The 18,783-nt window shown below is 46.5% G+C and overlaps 1 protein-coding gene across 1 annotated transcript in view; it reads left to right on the top strand.

Moving 5' to 3' along the window:
• The window catches only part of PARVA (parvin alpha), a 166,818-nt gene continuing 148,035 nt past the window's right edge, over nt 1-18,783 (top strand). The window contains exon 1 of the mRNA XM_015101013.4: nt 1-221. Within this exon, the coding sequence (XP_014956499.2) occupies nt 86-221 (136 nt within the window). The 5' untranslated portion in view covers nt 1-85. The remainder of the gene's footprint in view (nt 222-18,783) is intronic.

The following is an 18,783-nucleotide window of genomic DNA, read 5'->3' as shown; positions in this document are numbered from 1 at the left end:
GCAGCCTCAGTCCCGCCGCGCCCGCCGCGTCCGCCCAGCGCCAGCTCCGCGTCCCGACCGGCCCGCGGCCGCCCGCTCTGCCGCCATGGCCACCTCCCCGCAGAAGTCGCCGTCTGTCCCCAAGTCCCCCACTCCCAAGTCGCCCCCGTCCCGAAAGAAAGATGACTCCTTCTTGGGGAAACTCGGAGGGACTCTGGCCCGGAGGAAGAAAGCCAAGGAGGGTGAGTGCGGCCCGGGCAGGGCCGGGAAGCTAGGGGCCGGAGCTCCGGGGGCTGGGCGGGCGCGCGCCGCGGGTGCCCGGCGCCGGGGAGGGGGGCGCGCGGTGGCGCGGGCGCGCGCTGCCCGGGAACGTCTCGCGGGGCCAGTCCTCGCCGCCGCCAGGCTCGCTGTCGCCTGGGCGCTTGCCCTCCCGGGCCCCGAGGCGGTCGGGTGGGGCAGCCCGGGCCTGGGATCAGGAGGCGCCCGTACTGGGCCACGGGCCGAGGAGGCGGCCGGGCCCTCCAGCCCGGAGGCGGCGGCCTCCCCTAGGCCCGAAGTCCCCGCCTTCTCCGCGCCGAAGGCTGGCAGTTCCCAAGTTTCTGCTGAAACTTTTCTGGGCGCCGTCACTCTCACTTTTTGCCTTCATTGGTCTTTGAAATCAGATCGTTTCCTAGTATGCGGTTGCAGCCTTGGCCTCCTGGAGCTCTAGTCCGTCCCCAGGGCTAAGCCGGGCTCTGTAAATGTGTAGATCAGCACCAAATGTTTGCTGAATGAATGAGTGGAGCGGTGGCAGTCTTCAGTGAGTGGTCCCACCTTGTGAAAAATGATAAACTCGCACCCTAGGAGGAAACCTCGATTAGACACACACACACTGTAGCATCCTGGGCTCTGACCCTTCTGTGAACTCTAGAGTTAAGGCCTCTTGCAAAAACCATTTCCTTTTTCCCATCAGGGTGAATTGAGGAGAACTTACTTTTTTTCCAGGACAGTTTACATGTAAAATATTTTGTCCTGTGGGCAGATTTTACATCCTGTTTTTTTTTTTTTTCCTTAATTGAAGTATAGTTGATTTACAATACTGTGTTAGTTTTGGGTGTACAGGATAGTGACTAAGTATTTCTGCAGATTATATTCCGTTATAGGTTACTTCAAGATAGGAGGTATATTTCCCTGTGCTATACAATATGTCTTTGTTGCTTGTCTATATGTAATTGTTTGTATCTGTTAATCCCATACCTCTTATTTGTCCTTCCTCCTTCCCTCTTTGGGGCTTCCCAGGTGGTTCAGTGGTAAAGACTCCGCCTTCCAATGCTAGAGGTGCAGTGCAGAGAAGATCCCCTGGAGGAGGAAATGGCAACCCACTCTATTATTCTTGCCTGGGAAATCCCATGGACAAAGAAGCCCTGCTGGGCTACACAGTCGTAGTGTCGAAAGAGTCAGTCCTGCCTTAGCATCTTAACCTCCACCATGCTGTTTTCTAAAGTGGCCGCACCAATTTGCATAGCCACCAGCAGTGTACGAGGTTTCCCTTTTCTTCACATCCTCTCCAATATTTGTTATATGTAGCACCCTGAATGTTGTTTTGAGCAATGAAGTGACGGTTTGGGAAAAGGCCTAATGATTGGTGTGTAGGTAGAAGTTGCTTAGTTTAAAAAAAAAAAAAGATTTTTTTTTTCCAGACTCCTCTGTGGTTTGGGAATAAACCTTTTTAAATTCGTGATGGTGATATGTAAAATAAGTTTCATATTCCTGACTTATCTTAAACCATGAAAACTCAGTGGAGAATTATCAAACATGACACAGAGAACTAGACTTCTGATTCTCTATATTGAATTGAGAAGCAGCAAAACACATCCCTAAAAATGTTTCCTCCAAAGTGTGGTTACTTTGGTAAACCACTGTGGAATAGTGTGCTTTTGTTGTTGTATAGTTGCTAAGTTGTGTCTGACTTTGTGACCCCATGAACTATAACTTGCCAGGCTCCTCTGTCCATTGGATTTCCCAAGCAAGAATACTGGAGTGGGTTGCCATTTCCTTCTCCAAGGGATCTTCCCGACCCAGGGATCAAACCTGTGTCTTCTGCCTTGCCAGGCTGATTCTTTACCGGTGAGCCACATATATTGTGCAATACATGTGGCTTCGGGAGTGTTTTTCTAGGCTATCCCTGTAACTTTCCTATGGTGTTCTCAACATGGGCTCTCCAGCTTGAGACTGGGCAACTCAGAGTTACTGAAGCTCATGACCTATCAGAAGTGCTCACCCCACTTTGCCAACTCTTTAGAAAAGTTTACTTTATATTGAGCCCAAAGTTGGTTTCTCTGTATCTGCTACTGTTCTGTTCATGCAGCCAGGAGGAGTCAGGGATGGTGGCTCTTCACTTTCTCCAAGTGGACCTGCTTTGTGGGGTCCCTTGACCCTTCCAAACATCCTCTTTTCCTGTAGCTGGTTCTTGCAGATGAACTTCATGGCCCTCTGGTTTCCTGTCTTTTCAGTCCGAGTCCCTACAGGAAACACAGGAACAAATTAGTTGCGATTTTAAAACTAACGTGGTAAAGAACCTTCTGTGTAGGTTCTTAGGTTCGCCTTTCAGAGTCTACTTGCCAAAGGGTCACCATTCACCTTCCTTCCTCCAGATCTGTCTTCAAGACTTGCTCTTTCCAAGAACACCATCCTGAATGGTATCTGCCAGCTGAAGGTGCCCTAAATTTGTCCTGCAGCAATGGTTATTCCTTTAGTTTATCCACTTATTTATTATCCTTAGAGTTTTTATATTTTGTCTGATGCCCAGACTGTACCATTTTGGCTCCCGTAAGCTGTCCAGTGTAACTGGGGAAGTAGATGTTTGGTTTCTAGCATGAGAGGAAGTCTCAGTATTGCTGAGCAACCCTTCTCTCCTAATCAGCTTGCATCCTCATTTTCCAACAGACTTGTTTAAACCCTTGTCATTCAGTCTCTTCCCCAGACTTTGAGATAGAAAATTCAGTGCCAGATCTAGACACACCCCCTTCGTCCACAATTTTTGTTAAGGAAGTATGTTAGCATTGCTTTGCCATTTTCCCAGAGTATTACAAAAAGCTGTCTGCATTGCATGCTCCCATGTAACTTGCCCTTTTCTGGTAAGACAAACAGGCACTGTGCTTGCAAATTTCTCCTCTGACACCACTCTTATGAAAATAATATAAATAATAGCTAATGCCCCTTGAGAAAAAAATTTAAGTGCCAGGACTTTTTGAATTTTCTCCACACCCCCTACCCCCCAGTCCCATCTATATCTAAACCTTTCCTTTCCTGTTCCCTCCTGTCTTCGTCCCTTCCAAGGAGATCCCTTCTTCCCTTGCTCAGGAGGCCCTTCATTTCCATTCTTCCCAGACTCAGTGCAGCCCTACCCTTTCTCTCATACCCCCAGTCTTTTTCATGCTGCTTAATCCCCCTAACATCTGCAAGTGTGCTTGAGTCTTTGCCATTTGTGGACACTCTCCCGATGTTGGTTTCCTCTCAAGGTGCTCAGCAGAGGCCTTGGAAGAGCCATCTGTACCGGCTTCCCCTTTCTTAGCTCCTAGTCACTTCCCATTCTTTCACCAATTATATATTGAGTTGCCTACCATGTTCCAGGCATTGCACTAGGTACTGGGGTATGACAGGGAAAGAACACACAAAAATCCCTGCCCTCACAAGCTTGCCTTCTAATAGGGAAGACAGATCACAAACAAGATAGTGAGTGGATAAACTTTGTGTGTTATATTATAATGGTGATTAGTGCCGTAGAGCAAAATAAAGCAGGGAAAAGGGAGATGGAGTGTTGTGGGGTGAGGGAGGGGGGATGGCTGGCAGTTTTAAGTAGGGTGGCTAGAGAAGGCCTCACCAAGAAGGGTTTACTCGGGTAAAGTCCTGAGGAAGTGAGTGAGAGCCGTATGTGTATCTCGGAGAAGAGCACTGCAGGGGAGGGAATGGCTGATGCCAAGACCCTGAGATGGCAGTGGGCCTGGTGTGTTGAGGACAACTGTGGAACGTGGTGAGGTCTCAGGGGTACTTAGAGTGAAGGGCTGTGTAGGGTCCTGGAGGCCTTTACTCAGAGTGACATGGGAAGGTCTTAGAGATTTTTTGTGCTGAGGAATAGTGTGATCATGCTTCCGTTTTAACAAGATGGCTCTGATGGTGATAAGTGGCTAAGGGGGCAGGATGGCAGCAGGGAGATGATCTATGAGGCCGCTGTAGTGATCCAGCTAAGACGTGGTGGTCTGGTGCTGAGTGGTAGCAGTGGAGGGGTGATCATTCAGTTCTGGATATAGTTTGAAGATATAGTGGATAGGATTTATTGAAACACTGGAAGGAAGATAAGAGAGTAGAATCAAGATGACTCCGGGGTTTGAGTTTGAACAACTGGAAAGGTGGAACTGACTTAGCTGAGCTGGAGAATTCTACAGGAAGAGCTGGTTTGGAAAGAAAGGGCAGGACTCTGTGTTGGATCTATTTAATTCGAGGTGCCTCTTGGATTTCCCAGAGGCCACATTGAGTTCACAGCTGGTTTTAGGAGTCTAGTCTGGAGAGGGATCTGGGCTGGAGACACTGTGTAGGTGTATTTAAAGCCAGGAGAGTGAATGGGATCATCAAAGGAGCATGGGACATACAAGAGGTCTAAGGACTCTCCAACGTGTAGAAGGTGGGAAATGCAGAGGAACCAGCGAGAGAGGCTGGAAAGGAGTGGCCAGCATGATAGGAGGGAAACTGGGAAGGCATGGACTCCAAGAAGTTGATTGGAGAATTTATTTCCATGAGTTACACTTCACTGAATTGATGCTTTTGAACTGTGGTGTTGGAGAAGACTCTTGAGAGTCCCTTGGACTGCAAGGAGATCAAACCAGTCCATCCTAAAGGAATCAGTCCTGAATATTCATTGGAAGGACTGATGCTGAAGCTGAAACTCCAATACTTTGGCCACCTGATGCAAAGAACTGACTCATTGGAAAAGACCCTGATGCTGGGAAAGATTGAGGGCGGGAGGAGAGGGGGATGATAGAGGATGAGATGGTTGGATGGCATCACCGACTTGATGGACATGAGTTTGAGCAAGCTCCAGGAGTTGGTGATGGACAGGGAAGCCTGGTGTGCTGCTGTCCACTAGGTTGCAAACAGTCGGACACGACTGAGCGACTGAATTGAACACTTCACTGACTAATGTCTCCAGAATCCACTGCCTCCTTGTCAATCCTCATTCTACTTGGGCTCTTGGTGGCATTCGTATTATTCAACTTTTTCTTTCCCTTAAAATTATCTCTTTCTTGATCTTATCCACAGTGAATTGTTCCCTGTGCCTTTATTTTACTTTATTGGACTTCTTTTCAGGCTTTCAGTATTTGTTTCCCTCTCAGTAGCATTTCCCAGGGGAGCTGCTTTGCCCTTTCTTTCTGTTTTCCCCTCCATGGATTCTCTTACCTAATCCCATGGTTTTGGCAACCACCTGCCAATGGATGGTTCCCAATCCACATCTCCACTCCAGATCTTTCGTCCGTATCCAGATTCATCTTCCCCCTGTCTCCTGGCTGTGTCCGGGATGCTCAGACTCGGCATGCCCGTGATGGAATTGTTGTGTGTCCCACTTGCCCAGATCTGCTGCCTCTCTCTCACCATTCTACCAGCTGAGGTGGAAATGTTGCAGTTGTCCTCTGTTTCAGAGGTCAGCATCTTTTTTTTTAAGAGGCAGATGGTAAATATTTTAGATGTTGCTGGCCCTCTGGTCTCTATTCAGCTCTGCCTTTGAGGCCACAGATGATAGGTAAATGAACAAGTGTGGTGTGTTTCAATAAAAATATAGTTATGGACATTGAAGTTTCACATTTCATAATATTCATATTTTTCATAATTAATTCATGATTTCATAAATTATGGATTTCACATACTTATGTCACAAAATAGTCCTCTTTTGTCCTTTTTCAGTCACTTATAAAACGTGAGTCTCATTCGTCATCCCGGGGCTGTGCAGACTCAGGTGGAGGCTGGATGTGGGCATGGCAGTAGCTCGCCTGCCTCTGCTCTGTTTCATCCCCACATCCAACCATCTCTCATGCAGTCCTGCTGATACTGCCAGCCAAATATTTCTGTTTTAATCCAGACCTCATTGTCTTCTTCGGGACTGCATATTTTGTTAAACTTGAGCATCTTTAGTTTCCACCTAAAGTATTGCCATATCCACCCGGCTAGTCTCCCTGTCTCTGGTCCTTTTTCGTTCAATCCACGCATCATCCTTTTGCTGATATGTTGTTTTATTTTTAAGCACAAAGATAAAATCTCCCCAACAGAGTCCTTAGCATGGCATTAAGTCCTTCACAGTTGCTCTGTGGTCTACCTTCTTTGTCTTAGTCTTCTTAATTTCCTTTTCAGGAAGTTTCCATTTTAGCCATTTGAACCTGCTCTTCATCCCCCGAACACGTCATGTTCTTCCACGTGTTTGCACCTTTATACATGCTGTTCCATGTTTCTGGAATGACCTTCTTCCCTTCTCTATGCAACAATTTCCTATTCAGTCATTGAGACCCAACTCAGATATCCCGTCCTGCTTGAGGCCTGCTATAGATCCAATAGGAAGAGTGAGATACTTCCTTCTCTGTGATTCCATACTACCTTGCCTGTGTACGATGGCACGCTGCATTGCCACCTTTGTGGCTGTGCATGTCACACTGTGATGAGAGTGTTCCTGTGCCTGTCCTGCCTGCTATAGCATTTAACACATAATGATATTGCAATTTCTATGGAATGAATTTCTCCCTATTTTTCTTGGTGAAAACAGCCCCCCACGAACTGGCTGTGTAATCTTAGACAAGTCTCTTCCCCTTTGCTCATTTCTAACATAAGTAATTAGGCTAAGTAACCTTTTTAGCCCCTTGCAGGTCTGGTATTTGATGACTTCTGAGCTCTCATTTCACCAGGCTTCTCTCAGATTCATTGTTCATTTATTGTCTATGTCGGGTGGTCTGGGAGTGACATCATCACAAAGACCTCTTTCTTTCCTCCACTAATGAAGGCACCTCTGTGTCGGGAGGAGGAGATGGAAACCAGGATAAGTGGGCCGCAGCCCAAGGACACCTCCATATTAGGAATCTGTCTCCTTGTCTCAGGGAATATCTCCATTTGGTTAACAAGCGCAGTTCATAATTTTGTTTTAGCCATTAGTACAGGAGGAGAGATGAAATCCTGTAGACATTTGTAAGTGACTCCCTGTCATGGAAAAAAGAACACAGTTGGGGAAAGTTATGACAATTTTAATAATAAAAGACTTCAAAAATATGTTACAAAATAAAAGTAGAATCCTTTAAAAATGTAAATGTTCTGTTACGTGTTCAATATGTTCTCTAGCTTTGCAGTCAGTGGGAAGCCCAGATGAGGGCCTTTCCCTGAGGACCAGGCCTGCAGGACAAGGTGGCCTCATTCTTTCTTTTCTCTCTTCTCTGTAGACTCCAGAGGGCAGGCGTTGTTTATGCTGCTCATATTGTACCCCACGTGCCCGGCACAGCATTGGCACTTAACAGGCACTCTGTAAAACCGTGCTAACTACCTGAACTGTCAGTGGGAATAAGATGCCCAGGTTACTTTGAACTCTGCTCTAAGCTTTGATGACTCTTCTGGTGCTCTGATTCCACCCAGGCCTTTACTTCTTGCCTGCTGGGGGGTGGGCAGGGGCCAGGGGGAGGGAGCTTAGAAAACAGCCTCCTCCCTCCCCTCAGGAATCTCTTTACCCTTTTGTGGGAAGACGTCACTTAGCTCTGTTATTTCACAAGCACACAAAGGCCCCTGAGACTGGAGGAGTGGGTCCGAGAACCAGTGGGCATGGATTGGTCGGTGGCAGCAGGGAGCCTGAGAGGAGGCCCACTGGTCAAGGGTGGTGACAGGCCAGGGTTCTTTGTTTTCATACAGAAAAGCTTGCTTTGTGGAAATGACATTTCACATGTTCATGTTAAAGTGCTTAAAGGAAGAAAGACCAGAGGAGAAATAGCCTATTTGCAATTTGGGAAAGATGAGAGCAATGTTCAGACAGAAGCTCTTGCAAGGGAGATTCAGAATCCCTTTCATTCCCCCGAGTCAGCCCCGTGCCCTCACCCTGTTGGTCCCTTCTAGCTTCATTTACTCACTAAGTGAGAACTCGGGAGATCCGAAAATCAGCCAGGGCCCTGCCTCTACCACTGCGTCTCAGCAAGGGAGCTCCAGCGCGACAACTCCCGACTCTAGCCCACCAGGAGAAGGAACCTCCCTGAGCCCAGCCTCGCTCCCAATCACAGTCACTGCCACCTTGTTCAGGCCTGGGACAGCTGTCTGTGTGGTGTGCGATCACTCTCGCACTCATTTGACATCTGGCTCTATTAGCATTTCTAAGTGATAATCCTGTTTTCTCTGAACATACCCGCCTGCTACAGCCTTAGAGAAACCCACTTGTGACCAGTGTCGTTGGCTTTCCTTCCAACCAGCCTTAGGGAAATGGCTAGGCCATGGATGGAAGAAGCAGTGAGCTTAATCAGTTTAAACTGATATTAAACAGATATTAAACTGAAATATCCTTAACTACCACACACTCTCTTGGGGAAAGGGAGAAGAAACCAAATTACTTAGCTCCTGACTTTTTAAATAAAAGTTATTTTTTTTTCTTCTCCATTATAAAATTAACCTGTGCTTATGGGATTTATGGGAAAATAGAGAAAATAATCATGCAATGTTCTAATTCTCAAAAGCAATCATTAGGATTTTGGTTTATTTTTTCTATTTTTTTTCTTTATAAATTTTTTCTTTTTTATAATTGTAACTGTGCCATTTCTGTTGTTTAGTCACTCAGTCATGTCTGACTCTCTTGTGACCCCATGAAAGCCCATACCGTCTTTATTATATAGACAAAAATTCTGTATCTTTATTTTAATTTATTATAAATATTTTTCATCTTATTAGATTTTATTAACCATGCTTTTAATTGGTGCATAATATTGCATTCATAATAGTGAATGTCCTATTGCTTATTTAACCATTTCTTTTGGTGCTTTTATTTTTCTAGAAATAATGCATAAGTTAAAAAAAAATATTCAGAATAATTTTTTTGCCTGGAGCCCCAGAAGTATAATTACAGGGTCAAATGGTAACAGTTGACTTGCTTACCAACTTATAATTGGTAACCAGGTGACATGACTGCTTTTGGATCTGGTGGTCTTCCTGGTAGTTTGCTTGAAAGTGAAACCAACGTTGTTAGGCTGAAATATTCTGGTCCTGGGAGGACCGGTCACCGGTAGGGTGGGGTGGGGTGGGATGGGAGAGTAATGGGTCAGGAGAGCACAGATTTCCAGCCTGGCCACTAACATGCACAAGGTAAGCTCTGCTAGAGGCAGGTCTTCACTTCACAACATTCTCTTATGGCCATTCTTTATGCTTTTATGGCCTGGCCCTCAGCCTCAGTGCTTGTCCTTCTAACACGACCCGAGGAGGGGCTGCCTTGGGAATAGTCATCCTTGAAGTCAGAGCTGTCACTTCCTACCCTACTCTGAGTTCTCCCTAGGCTTCTGTGAGACCCAGTGGAGGTTTGTTTAATAAGTCTCTCCTTCCCTTGATTACTTCCTCTTACCTCCTAATCTCTGAATTCTTGGACTTGCCCCCTCACCCCCAATTTGGTGGCCACAGACAGATGGGAAGAAATCAAGACAGTGGGCTGAATGCTACAGCAGACAGATTTGAGTTGGGGTTGAAGGACCCCTTAGGAGATACAGTGCTTCAAGACGCCAAAGGAAGAAACCCATAGGCTGGCAAGAGAAGGGATGGGATTTGGGAGCCTTCTGAGTTTCAGGTTGGATTTTGACAGAATGGGCCTGGCTGTTGCCTCTGGGGTTGGATCCTCAACCTGCACAGAAGGCAGTAGTCAGGTGTCCCATTTCATCTCCTAAGAATGGATCGGAGCCAGTTGGAGCACGTAATTATCACACCTACCACCCTAGGGGGTATTTCTGGGAGTTACTTGTGGAGGCAGGCACCCTCCCTTAGTAGTGATGTGTTGCAGGCATTTATTTCATCACTGAGTCATATCCTATTTTCTTCACTCATCCCCTTATCGCTTTTAAAATCCAGAGGCAACTCCCCTCTTTATGCTGTGAAATACAACCTGACACCAAGGAGCCGGGGTTGATGCAGCGGATCTCCTGGGGATGAGGATGCTGGGTGATAAACGGGCAAGGCTGCCAGCCCCTGTCTGCTCCCTCAGTGCCGTAAACTCAGGTTGCAGGGCTCCCGATGACCCTAAGGGGCTTCGTGGAGCAGGCCCTGCGCTTGTGTTTTCCCAGGAAACATTTATTGGCAGAATAGGTAATCTGCCAGTCATAGTGTACACTGACTTTTCATTCAAAACCATTATTCCTAAAGCAGTTTTTGTGTTGGCCAACGTGACTTTGGCTACGGGGCGTGCTGGGAGGGAACTGCTTCCTGTGGGGAGGGGAAGTGGGAGAGGAGTTCAGGAAGAGGGTCTGCAAGCCCAGTCACCCAGTTTCAGGGGCAAGGGCACTCCTGGTCTGTTGTGGTGGGCACCGAGGTGGCAGGATATAGAGATTCTTAGCATCCACTGGGTGTCTGAGTCCTGAATTAGGGAGGCTCATCCAGATCAGGTCTGCGATTCAGGGTCTTGGCAGTGGAAGCTGGAGGAACTTGTGTTAGTCGCTCAGTCCTGTCTGACTCTTTGTGACCCCATGGACTGTAGTGCACCAGGTTCCTCTGTCCATGGAATTCTCCAGGGAAGGATACTGGAGTGGGTTGCCATGCCCTCCTCCAGGAGGAACTTAAACAGGCTAGTCAGGACCGTGGCTGAGGAGGTAAAGAGCAGAGACAGTCTAGTGCTTGGTGTGGACTCAGGGTTCACCACTTCCCCTGGAGTAGAGGTAGGCGGGGGAGGCTGCCAAGGCTCACAGGACGCCTGGGTTTTGCCTCACGTACCTCCCCTAGACTCCAGGCTTGGAAATAAACTTTCCTCTCGGGGTAGGGTAGGGGGTTCCTGACTTAACATAAGGCTGAGCTATCCTGGGCTCCCAGCCCTGGTGGGTCGAGCTGCAGATGACAGCTAGTTAATGATGACAGTTGGGAGAAACAGGGGCAGTTGGAACTGACAGTTTTGATGCTGTTTGCAAAAGGCAGAAGAAGAGTAACACAATTCCACCTTAAACAACTCAGGATACAGGCAAGTCCCGAGGTAGCCCCTTGCAAGGAGAAGCAGCTGCCTCTTGGCTGAGGGTGGCGAGGCTCAGCAGCCCCTCCAGTGCACGTCCAAGCGCCTGGAGAACAGCATGATCCCTTCACCTGCTTTTCCTCCACACCTGTCATTATGGTGAATTACAAGGCTTCCATGATGGTCAGGAGAGGCAGGTTGATTCCTTCTGATTGTTCCTGTGCTGAACTTGGCTGGGGTGAGGGGCACCCAGATTTCACACCTTGTAATGGCCCTGCCAGGGGTGGATGTTAGCACAATTGGGACCTGACACTTCAATAAATCTGAGACATTCTGCTGCGGAGATCAAAGTTCAGAATTGCTTAAATTGGTGTTGGAGCCGGTGGAAAACAGGAGTCCAGGGCCATGAATTAGATAGATAGCAATTGTCATTCAGTTTGTGAGGCTTGAACATCAGCTTTTCAGATGATACGACATCAATTTAAGTAATTTGGGCTCCCAGCTACCTAGCCCTTTCAGCATTTCTGGTTCTTGGAAGTGTGATTCATGGTCTCGCTTATGTTCTTAAATGGGAAAAAACCCCCGAAAACCAAACAAATCAAACCTCAAACACACCTTGCTTGTATCACTAGGGTTGGACAGTTGTGTTGGATCATCAGTTTTCATGGAAGTGTGGATGACAATTGCATCTCCTGCCTGGATGTGCTGGTAACTGCCCAAGCTACCGTGACCTCTCCCCTGAGCTTCAGACTCATTAATACGTGTGGGTCATGGCACTGTAAATTGTGCACAGAGATGCACCTGGATTTTAACACAGGGCACATAATTCTCAAAGGCTTCTGATGAGGTGAGAAAGTGCTCTGGTTTCTGATGACAGCTCGAGTCCAGAGGAGAGGTGGTCTGGTTTATGTGAAAGAGTGGGCACTTCAAAAAAATACTGCAGCTTTATTGAGATACAGTTAACTCATTTAAGTGGTATAACGCAGTAGTTTTTAGTATATTCAAACTTATACAACCATTGATATAAACAGTTTTGGAACATTCAGTTCAGTTCAGTTTAGAACAGTCTCACTGCCCCCAAAAGATAACCTGTACCTGTTAGCAATCTCTCCCCCTCTCCTCTCCATTCTCCTCCTCCCAGGTAACCATCATATATTCTGTCTCTCCAGATTTGCCTGTTCAGGGCATTGCATAGAAATGGAGTTCTGTGATATGTGGTCTTTTGTGACTGACTTTTTTCACCTATTTTCAAAGTCCGTCCATGTTGCGGCTTGTATCAGCACCGCATTCCTTTTCATGACTAAACAATCTTCTATTACATAGACACACTGCGTTTTGTTTATCCATTCATCAGTTGATAGGCATTTGCATGGTTTGTAGTTTTTTGGCTATTACGAAGAATGTAGCTGTCAATTTTCAGATTAAGTTTTTGTGTGGGCATGTTTTCATTTCTCTTGGGTATAAACCTCGGAGTGCCATTGCTGGCATTTATGCTGACGCTATGCTTAACATGTTGAAGAACTGCCAGGTTGCACCGCTTTACCTGTTCACCAGCAGTGTATGAGGGATCTAATGCTTCCACATCCTCGCCAGCCCTGCTTGTTATCTGTGTTTTTGACTGTAGCCCTTCCGGTGGGTCTCATTGTGGTTTTTATTTGCATCTCCGTAATGGCTAATGACGTCGAGCCTCTTTCCACGTGCTTTTTGGCCACTTGTAGGTCTTCCTGGGCACTTAGGCTTATAAAATTCCATGGAGTTCAATGCACATCTCCTTTGTCCTGAGCAGGATGGGAGTTCTGCCTGCTCATGCAGAAAGGGGAAGCCTGGCGAAGTCTCACCCTCCCATGTTTCAGATGTTGGCTGGGAGCCCAGGAGACATGCCACACCTTGTACTAGGTGCATCTTCATCTTGTAGAATGATTGTATTTCTGAACTATTTCCTGTGAAGCAAATTGTCATCATCCTATTACACCGCTGATTTGCATTATTAAATGAGAAATTGTTTGGCTGGAATACAATTTTAGCCCCAAATTGTTAAAGAAAAAATATGCCAGAAAACCAGCAAAGATTTAGAACATGTCCATTTAAGTGAAATGTGGAAATTCTTGGTATTACATTACTTTTCAAATAATAATATTAACATAACAATGACAACAATTACATAAGAGCTTTGTGCTGTTATGGGCCAGAGAATGCAGTAGATGCTTTACGTACATTACCTTATTGGATCTTCGTAACAACGCTATGAAATGGGTATTATTAGCATCTTTGCCCGTTAACAGATGTGGAAAGTAAGGGACAGATAGGCCAGGTAACTTGCTCAAGGTCAAGGCTAGTATACTACTTAAGGTAACACTGCTGCTGCTAAGTCGCTTCAGTCGTGTCCGACTCTGTGACCTCATGGACTCATGGACGGCTTCCCCATCCCTGGGATTCTCCAGGCAAGAACACTGGAGTGGGTTGCCATTTCCTTCTCCAATGCATGAAAGTGAAAAGTGAAAGTGAAGTCGCTCAGTCGTGTCTGACTCTTAGCGACCCCATGGACTGCAGCCTACCAGGCTCCTCCGTCCATGGGATTTTCCAGGCAAGAGTATTGGAGTGGGGTGCCATTGCCACTAGCAGCGGTAATAGATAAGCCCCCATTTCTCAGAAGCTTAACACGTAAAAATGTATTTCTTGTTTATAACAGAACCCAGTGGCAGCGTTCTTGACTAAATTGCCCTCCACACGGTCATTCAGTGATCCCAGACCCCTTACCCCTATGGCTCTGCCTCTTCCAGGTTCTTTGAACCCTCATCAGTCACCCAGTTGGTGAGAGAGAGACTAGGACTGCAGTGGGAGGTTTTTATGGGTCAGACACCTACATGATCACTTCTGTCCACTTACCACTGGCCAGAACTCAGTTATGGGGCCAGACCTCCATGTGAGAGGCCGTGAGACAGAGCAGCTGAGTTGTCTGCCCGGAGGGAAAGGAAATGAGCTTTGGCAAGTGTATCCGTCATTATGCCACTGCTAGCAAGTGGAAGACATGAGATTTGAACCCTGGCAGTTTGGGACCAAAGACTGACTCTACATCAGCACATTCTACCTCCTCACCATGAACAGTGGCTCAAAGCCTGAGAAAAATGTGGTGGACTGCACCAGTTTTTTCTGTTTTCTTCCCACCTATAACTGTATGTGGCTGCCTGGTTGCTGTGCTTGGGAATTCTGTCAAAGTTGCTATCTTCAGAAAACAATAACCATGAGAACAGATATTGAGTGTTTGCTGTGTTCCAGACATGGCTCTATGCATTTTACATGTTCTGCTTTATTTAATCGTCACAATTACCCAGGAGATAGGGAATTATTACTGGTCCCATTTTCCAGGCAAGGAAGCTGGTTATGTGTCCAAGGCCACGTAAGTAAGCAGTGTCTCTGGGCTCCGAAAGGCCCTTACGCAAAACCCCGTGGTACAAGGTGGGGGCTGAAGGGAAGAGAAAATGAGAAAGCCAGACACACTGTAGGTCCCATTCAAAACCCAGCCAGAACCGTGTTTGGATCTTGCTTCTAAGATCCAAACTTTCTGTCATTTATGAGACAGTGGGGAAAATGTAAACACTGGGGATGTGATGACACTAAGGAATCATTGTTAATTTGTAGGATGGCCATATTAAAAAAGAAAAAAACTCCTTCCTTATAGTTTCAAAATACATCCTGAATGTTTATGGACAACATGATCGAATGTCTAGGATTTGCTTCCAATCATACAATGTTGGTGGAGAAGTGACCATGATTTGCCAGTTGTAGGATGGTGATGAGTCCGTGGAGGACTGTGGTACTAGTCTCTCATTTTGGAGTCTATTTGAAGTTTTCCATAATAATTATAATGAAAAAGGAGACTTTGAATCAGACTTTAATGAATGGACTTTCTGCAGCCCCCGGATGGTAAATGAAGTGCTGAGGGTGGGCTCAGAGCACTAAATGAGTTTGCTGAAGACCAGCTGAGCGGCCTGGGATGTTTTGTGGAGCAGCTCTTCCAGGGCTCTGGGAGCCATTGGCTGGTGTTGGAATTGTAATTTGAGATACACCTGGAGGCAGGGTTTAGTGTCTGGAGAATGGAGCTTCTGAAAAAGAGCCCCAGGGCCTCCAAAAGGCAGGAGCACAGGCTTCCTGGATGAGGAGAGGCCAGGTCAAAGTCAGGCTCTGCCCTGGCCAAATGGCCTCAGATACACAGACTGCTTGTGCAGCCTGTGATAAATATCTTGCTGAAAGGTACAGCTTGGCCCCAGGCCCCAGCTGCACTTTAATTAAACGGTGAAAATCCATCAAAGATGCCGCCTCCTCAGCATGCCTGTTCTCCGGAGTCCCAGGTGAAGCCAGCTCTTGGCTGGCCGTGGGCCAGCAGGAAGGTGGGCTGCTGGCTTTCCCAAGCCCCTGCCTAAGATCAACATCTACCGCTTAGCAACCCGGCTTCCAACTTGATGCAAATTAAGCCTGGCATTTGGAGATGGTATTAAATGTCCTAAATCAATATTCTAGAGGCAGGATCAGAACAATTAAAACCCTGATTTTCTCCTCAGATCATTGGTGTATATATGAATAAGTTTTTCAGCTCACTTAAAAAACTTAGCAGGTTGAAAAAGATGAGGGTTGGCTTGGCGGTGCTCTGAGCATAGTTTATTCCATCCTCAACATCTTTTCCTATTTTTTCACGTATCCAAGGTATGTCCAGCACAGAGGGGCTTTCATGTATGATGTTGCATTTAATCCTTGCAATAACCATAGGAGATCCTGTCATGTACATTTTACAGGTGGGGAAACTGGGGCTCAGAGAGGTGAAGTGGCTTGTCCAAGGTCTCTCAGCTGCTAGGTGGTAGAGCAGGGAGCATAATTTGTTTCTTCATATTCAAATTCAGTGCATCACTCACTCTAAAACAACTGGCTTTTTCTGCATAGCTTCCGTGGCTCAGATGGTAAAGAATCCTCCTGCAATGTGGGAGACCCAGATTCTATCCCTGGGTCGGGAAGATCCCCTGGAAAAGGGAATGGCTACCCCCTCCAGTATTCTTATCAAAGAATTCCAGTCCGTGGAATTACATGGACTGGATTACAGTCATGAGGTTGCAAAGAGTCAGACACAACTGAGCGACTTTCACTTTTCTGAATAGTTTTTCTTTCGCCAATAATAATAATTAGCAGTGATGAATAAAACAGTATCAATAGTAAGTGGCTAATGATTTACAGTTTCTCTGGCCTTAAAGGTGGTGGCATCTTTTCTAGTTTGTCCATTTCTTTGTTCAACAAACATTTATTAAGAGGCAACCCAGTCGGGAGGTTTCTGGCTCTAGAGCCTGCCAGACTCCCTGGTCCTACTACACAGTGGGTGTGCAACCAGGGAGTCTCTCTGAGCCCCAGTTTCCTCATCTGTGAAATGGGATGTTACTAGTACCCACTTCACAGAGGCGTCATGAGGGTTAAACGAACTGGTACTTGCAAAGTGTTTAAAGCGGGGCCTGATCCCCAGGGGGCATTCCATATATATGCGTCCCTGGGAGACACTGTCAAGGCCATAGGGATAGCTGTGTCTTGTCTCCCATGGAACTTACCTCGTATGTATGGCCAGATGATATTATTGCTTCTGTGTTTATTAAACTAAAGATATTTATGATAAAAAAAATTCAAAGAGGCAAGAAATATATGAACTGGAAAGTAAGGAAGGGCCCATTTCCTTTCCAGCTCTCAGGCTTTCGAGATGACAGTGAATCTGATGATGATAGTGCGGTGTCAGGTATTGTCTTATGAAGCATATGTTTATGCTTTCCCTGGAATAGCTGGAAAGAGCGTTCAGATGCTGCTGCTCCTGCTAAGTCGCTTCAGTCGTGTCCGACTCTGTGTGACCCCATAGACGGCAGCCCACCAGGCTCTCCCATCCCTGGGATTCTCCAGGCAAGAACACCGGAGTGCGTTGCCATTTCCTTCTCCAATGCATGAAAGTGAAAAGTGAAAGTGAAGTCGCTCAGTCGTGTCCGACTCTTGGCGACCCCATGGGCTGCAGCCTACCAGGCTCCTCCATCCATGGGATTTTCCAGGCAAGAGTACTGGAGTGGGGTGCCATTGCCTTCTCCAAAAGAGCATTCAGCAGTTTATACTTTTCACATACTCATTTATCTTGAGTATCTTTCACATATGGATTTATTATTTTTTTAATAAACATTTTTATACACTGTCTGGATGTGCCACTGTTAACATTTAAGCAGTTCCCTATCAATGGACATTTAATTTTTTTGTAGTATTTTGCTACTCCAAATGCTGCATTGTAAAGGCTTGCAAATGAAAACATTCTGTATCTGTTTATTTGTACAGTGAATTCTTAGAGGTGAAATTGCTGAGTCAAAAATTTGTTCTGTTTGAATTTTGTTGGTTATTACCAAATTGCTCACTAAAAAGGAAATACTTGGGAAGAAAAACTAAAGTTGTCCTGAACTGTAGTTTTATTGGAAATGCTTTTCCTTGGCCATACAATTTTAGCTCTCAGACTTCTAGTATAGATAGAATGTTCTGGATTTCAAGGCAAAATTCTGTATGATCTTAACTGTCTACTCCCAGGCCCCCTATCCCTGTTCTCTGAGGGAAGGGTTTTTGTTTTCTCCCTTCAACTTTCAGGATAAATATGTAGAGATTTCACACCCTTCTGGAATGGATGCTCTGTGCTGCAGAGGGCCCAGATTTCTCATTGGTAGAGAAAATTACAGGAGAACATCCCCCAGTGGATGGCTGAAGCCAGGGTCTTGCTGAGCATCCCACAAGCCTCCTTGAATCCCTCCAGACCCGGAAACAGCTGGGTCCTGCCAGTGTCCTTCTGCCTCCAGCCCCTACGGCAGGGAGAGATGGGACCAGCTAACAGATTGATTTCCTTTTAGGGATGACTGCTCCACCAACCCCCAGCCAACCAGGAGCCGAAAGTCCAGTGTAATAAATTGTATCCAGGACCACAGCGAGGGGGGGGGAGTGAAATGACTCACGAGTCTCTGCATCCTCCCATCACATTCCAACAGCTGCCTTCCTCAGGGCTTAGGTCACTCCCTAAGAGCAATACCCGGACCAGGCTGTGGAGCACAGCCACTGGTGGCCGGCCTGGCTGAGGGGGACCCAGTGAGGGGGCTGCAAACGAGTCCTGGCTTTTTCTTGTGGCCTGGTCCTTGAATAGGCTGGTGACCCTGGCTCCCCCTGGGAACAAGACAGTGTGTTTCTGCTTTCAAAGGGCTCTCAGTCAAGCCTCTGGGGACCCCTGTCCTCCTGTGCCCAGCTCAGTGCCCTAGAGGGAGACACACCTATGAGCTTGGTGACCCTGGGCAAGTCACTTCATTTCTCTAAACCTCAGTTTTCCCCTCTGCAGAAAGGATGGGATGAACTTAGTACCCATCTCTAATGTTGTTAATAATGGATAAGCTGATTCATGTCAGAAACTTAGCTTGGGACCTGGCACACAAGCTCTTAATATTAGTTGTTGTTATGACTACTATTTCTACTGTTCCTTTTGACCCATTTTGCAAATAAGACATTGGGAAATGTGTTTTGGCTGTAGCTCTCATCCCTGCCTATGATTTGTAATAATAAGAGTGAACATTTATATAGAGCTTATTATGTTCCAG

Source organism: Ovis aries, chromosome 15 (assembly GCF_016772045.2).
Source record: "Ovis aries strain OAR_USU_Benz2616 breed Rambouillet chromosome 15, ARS-UI_Ramb_v3.0, whole genome shotgun sequence".
NCBI classification, from domain to species: domain Eukaryota; kingdom Metazoa; phylum Chordata; class Mammalia; order Artiodactyla; family Bovidae; genus Ovis; species Ovis aries.
The sequence above is the reverse complement of the archived record's forward strand: the minus strand, read 5'-3'. Positions and strand labels throughout refer to the sequence as shown.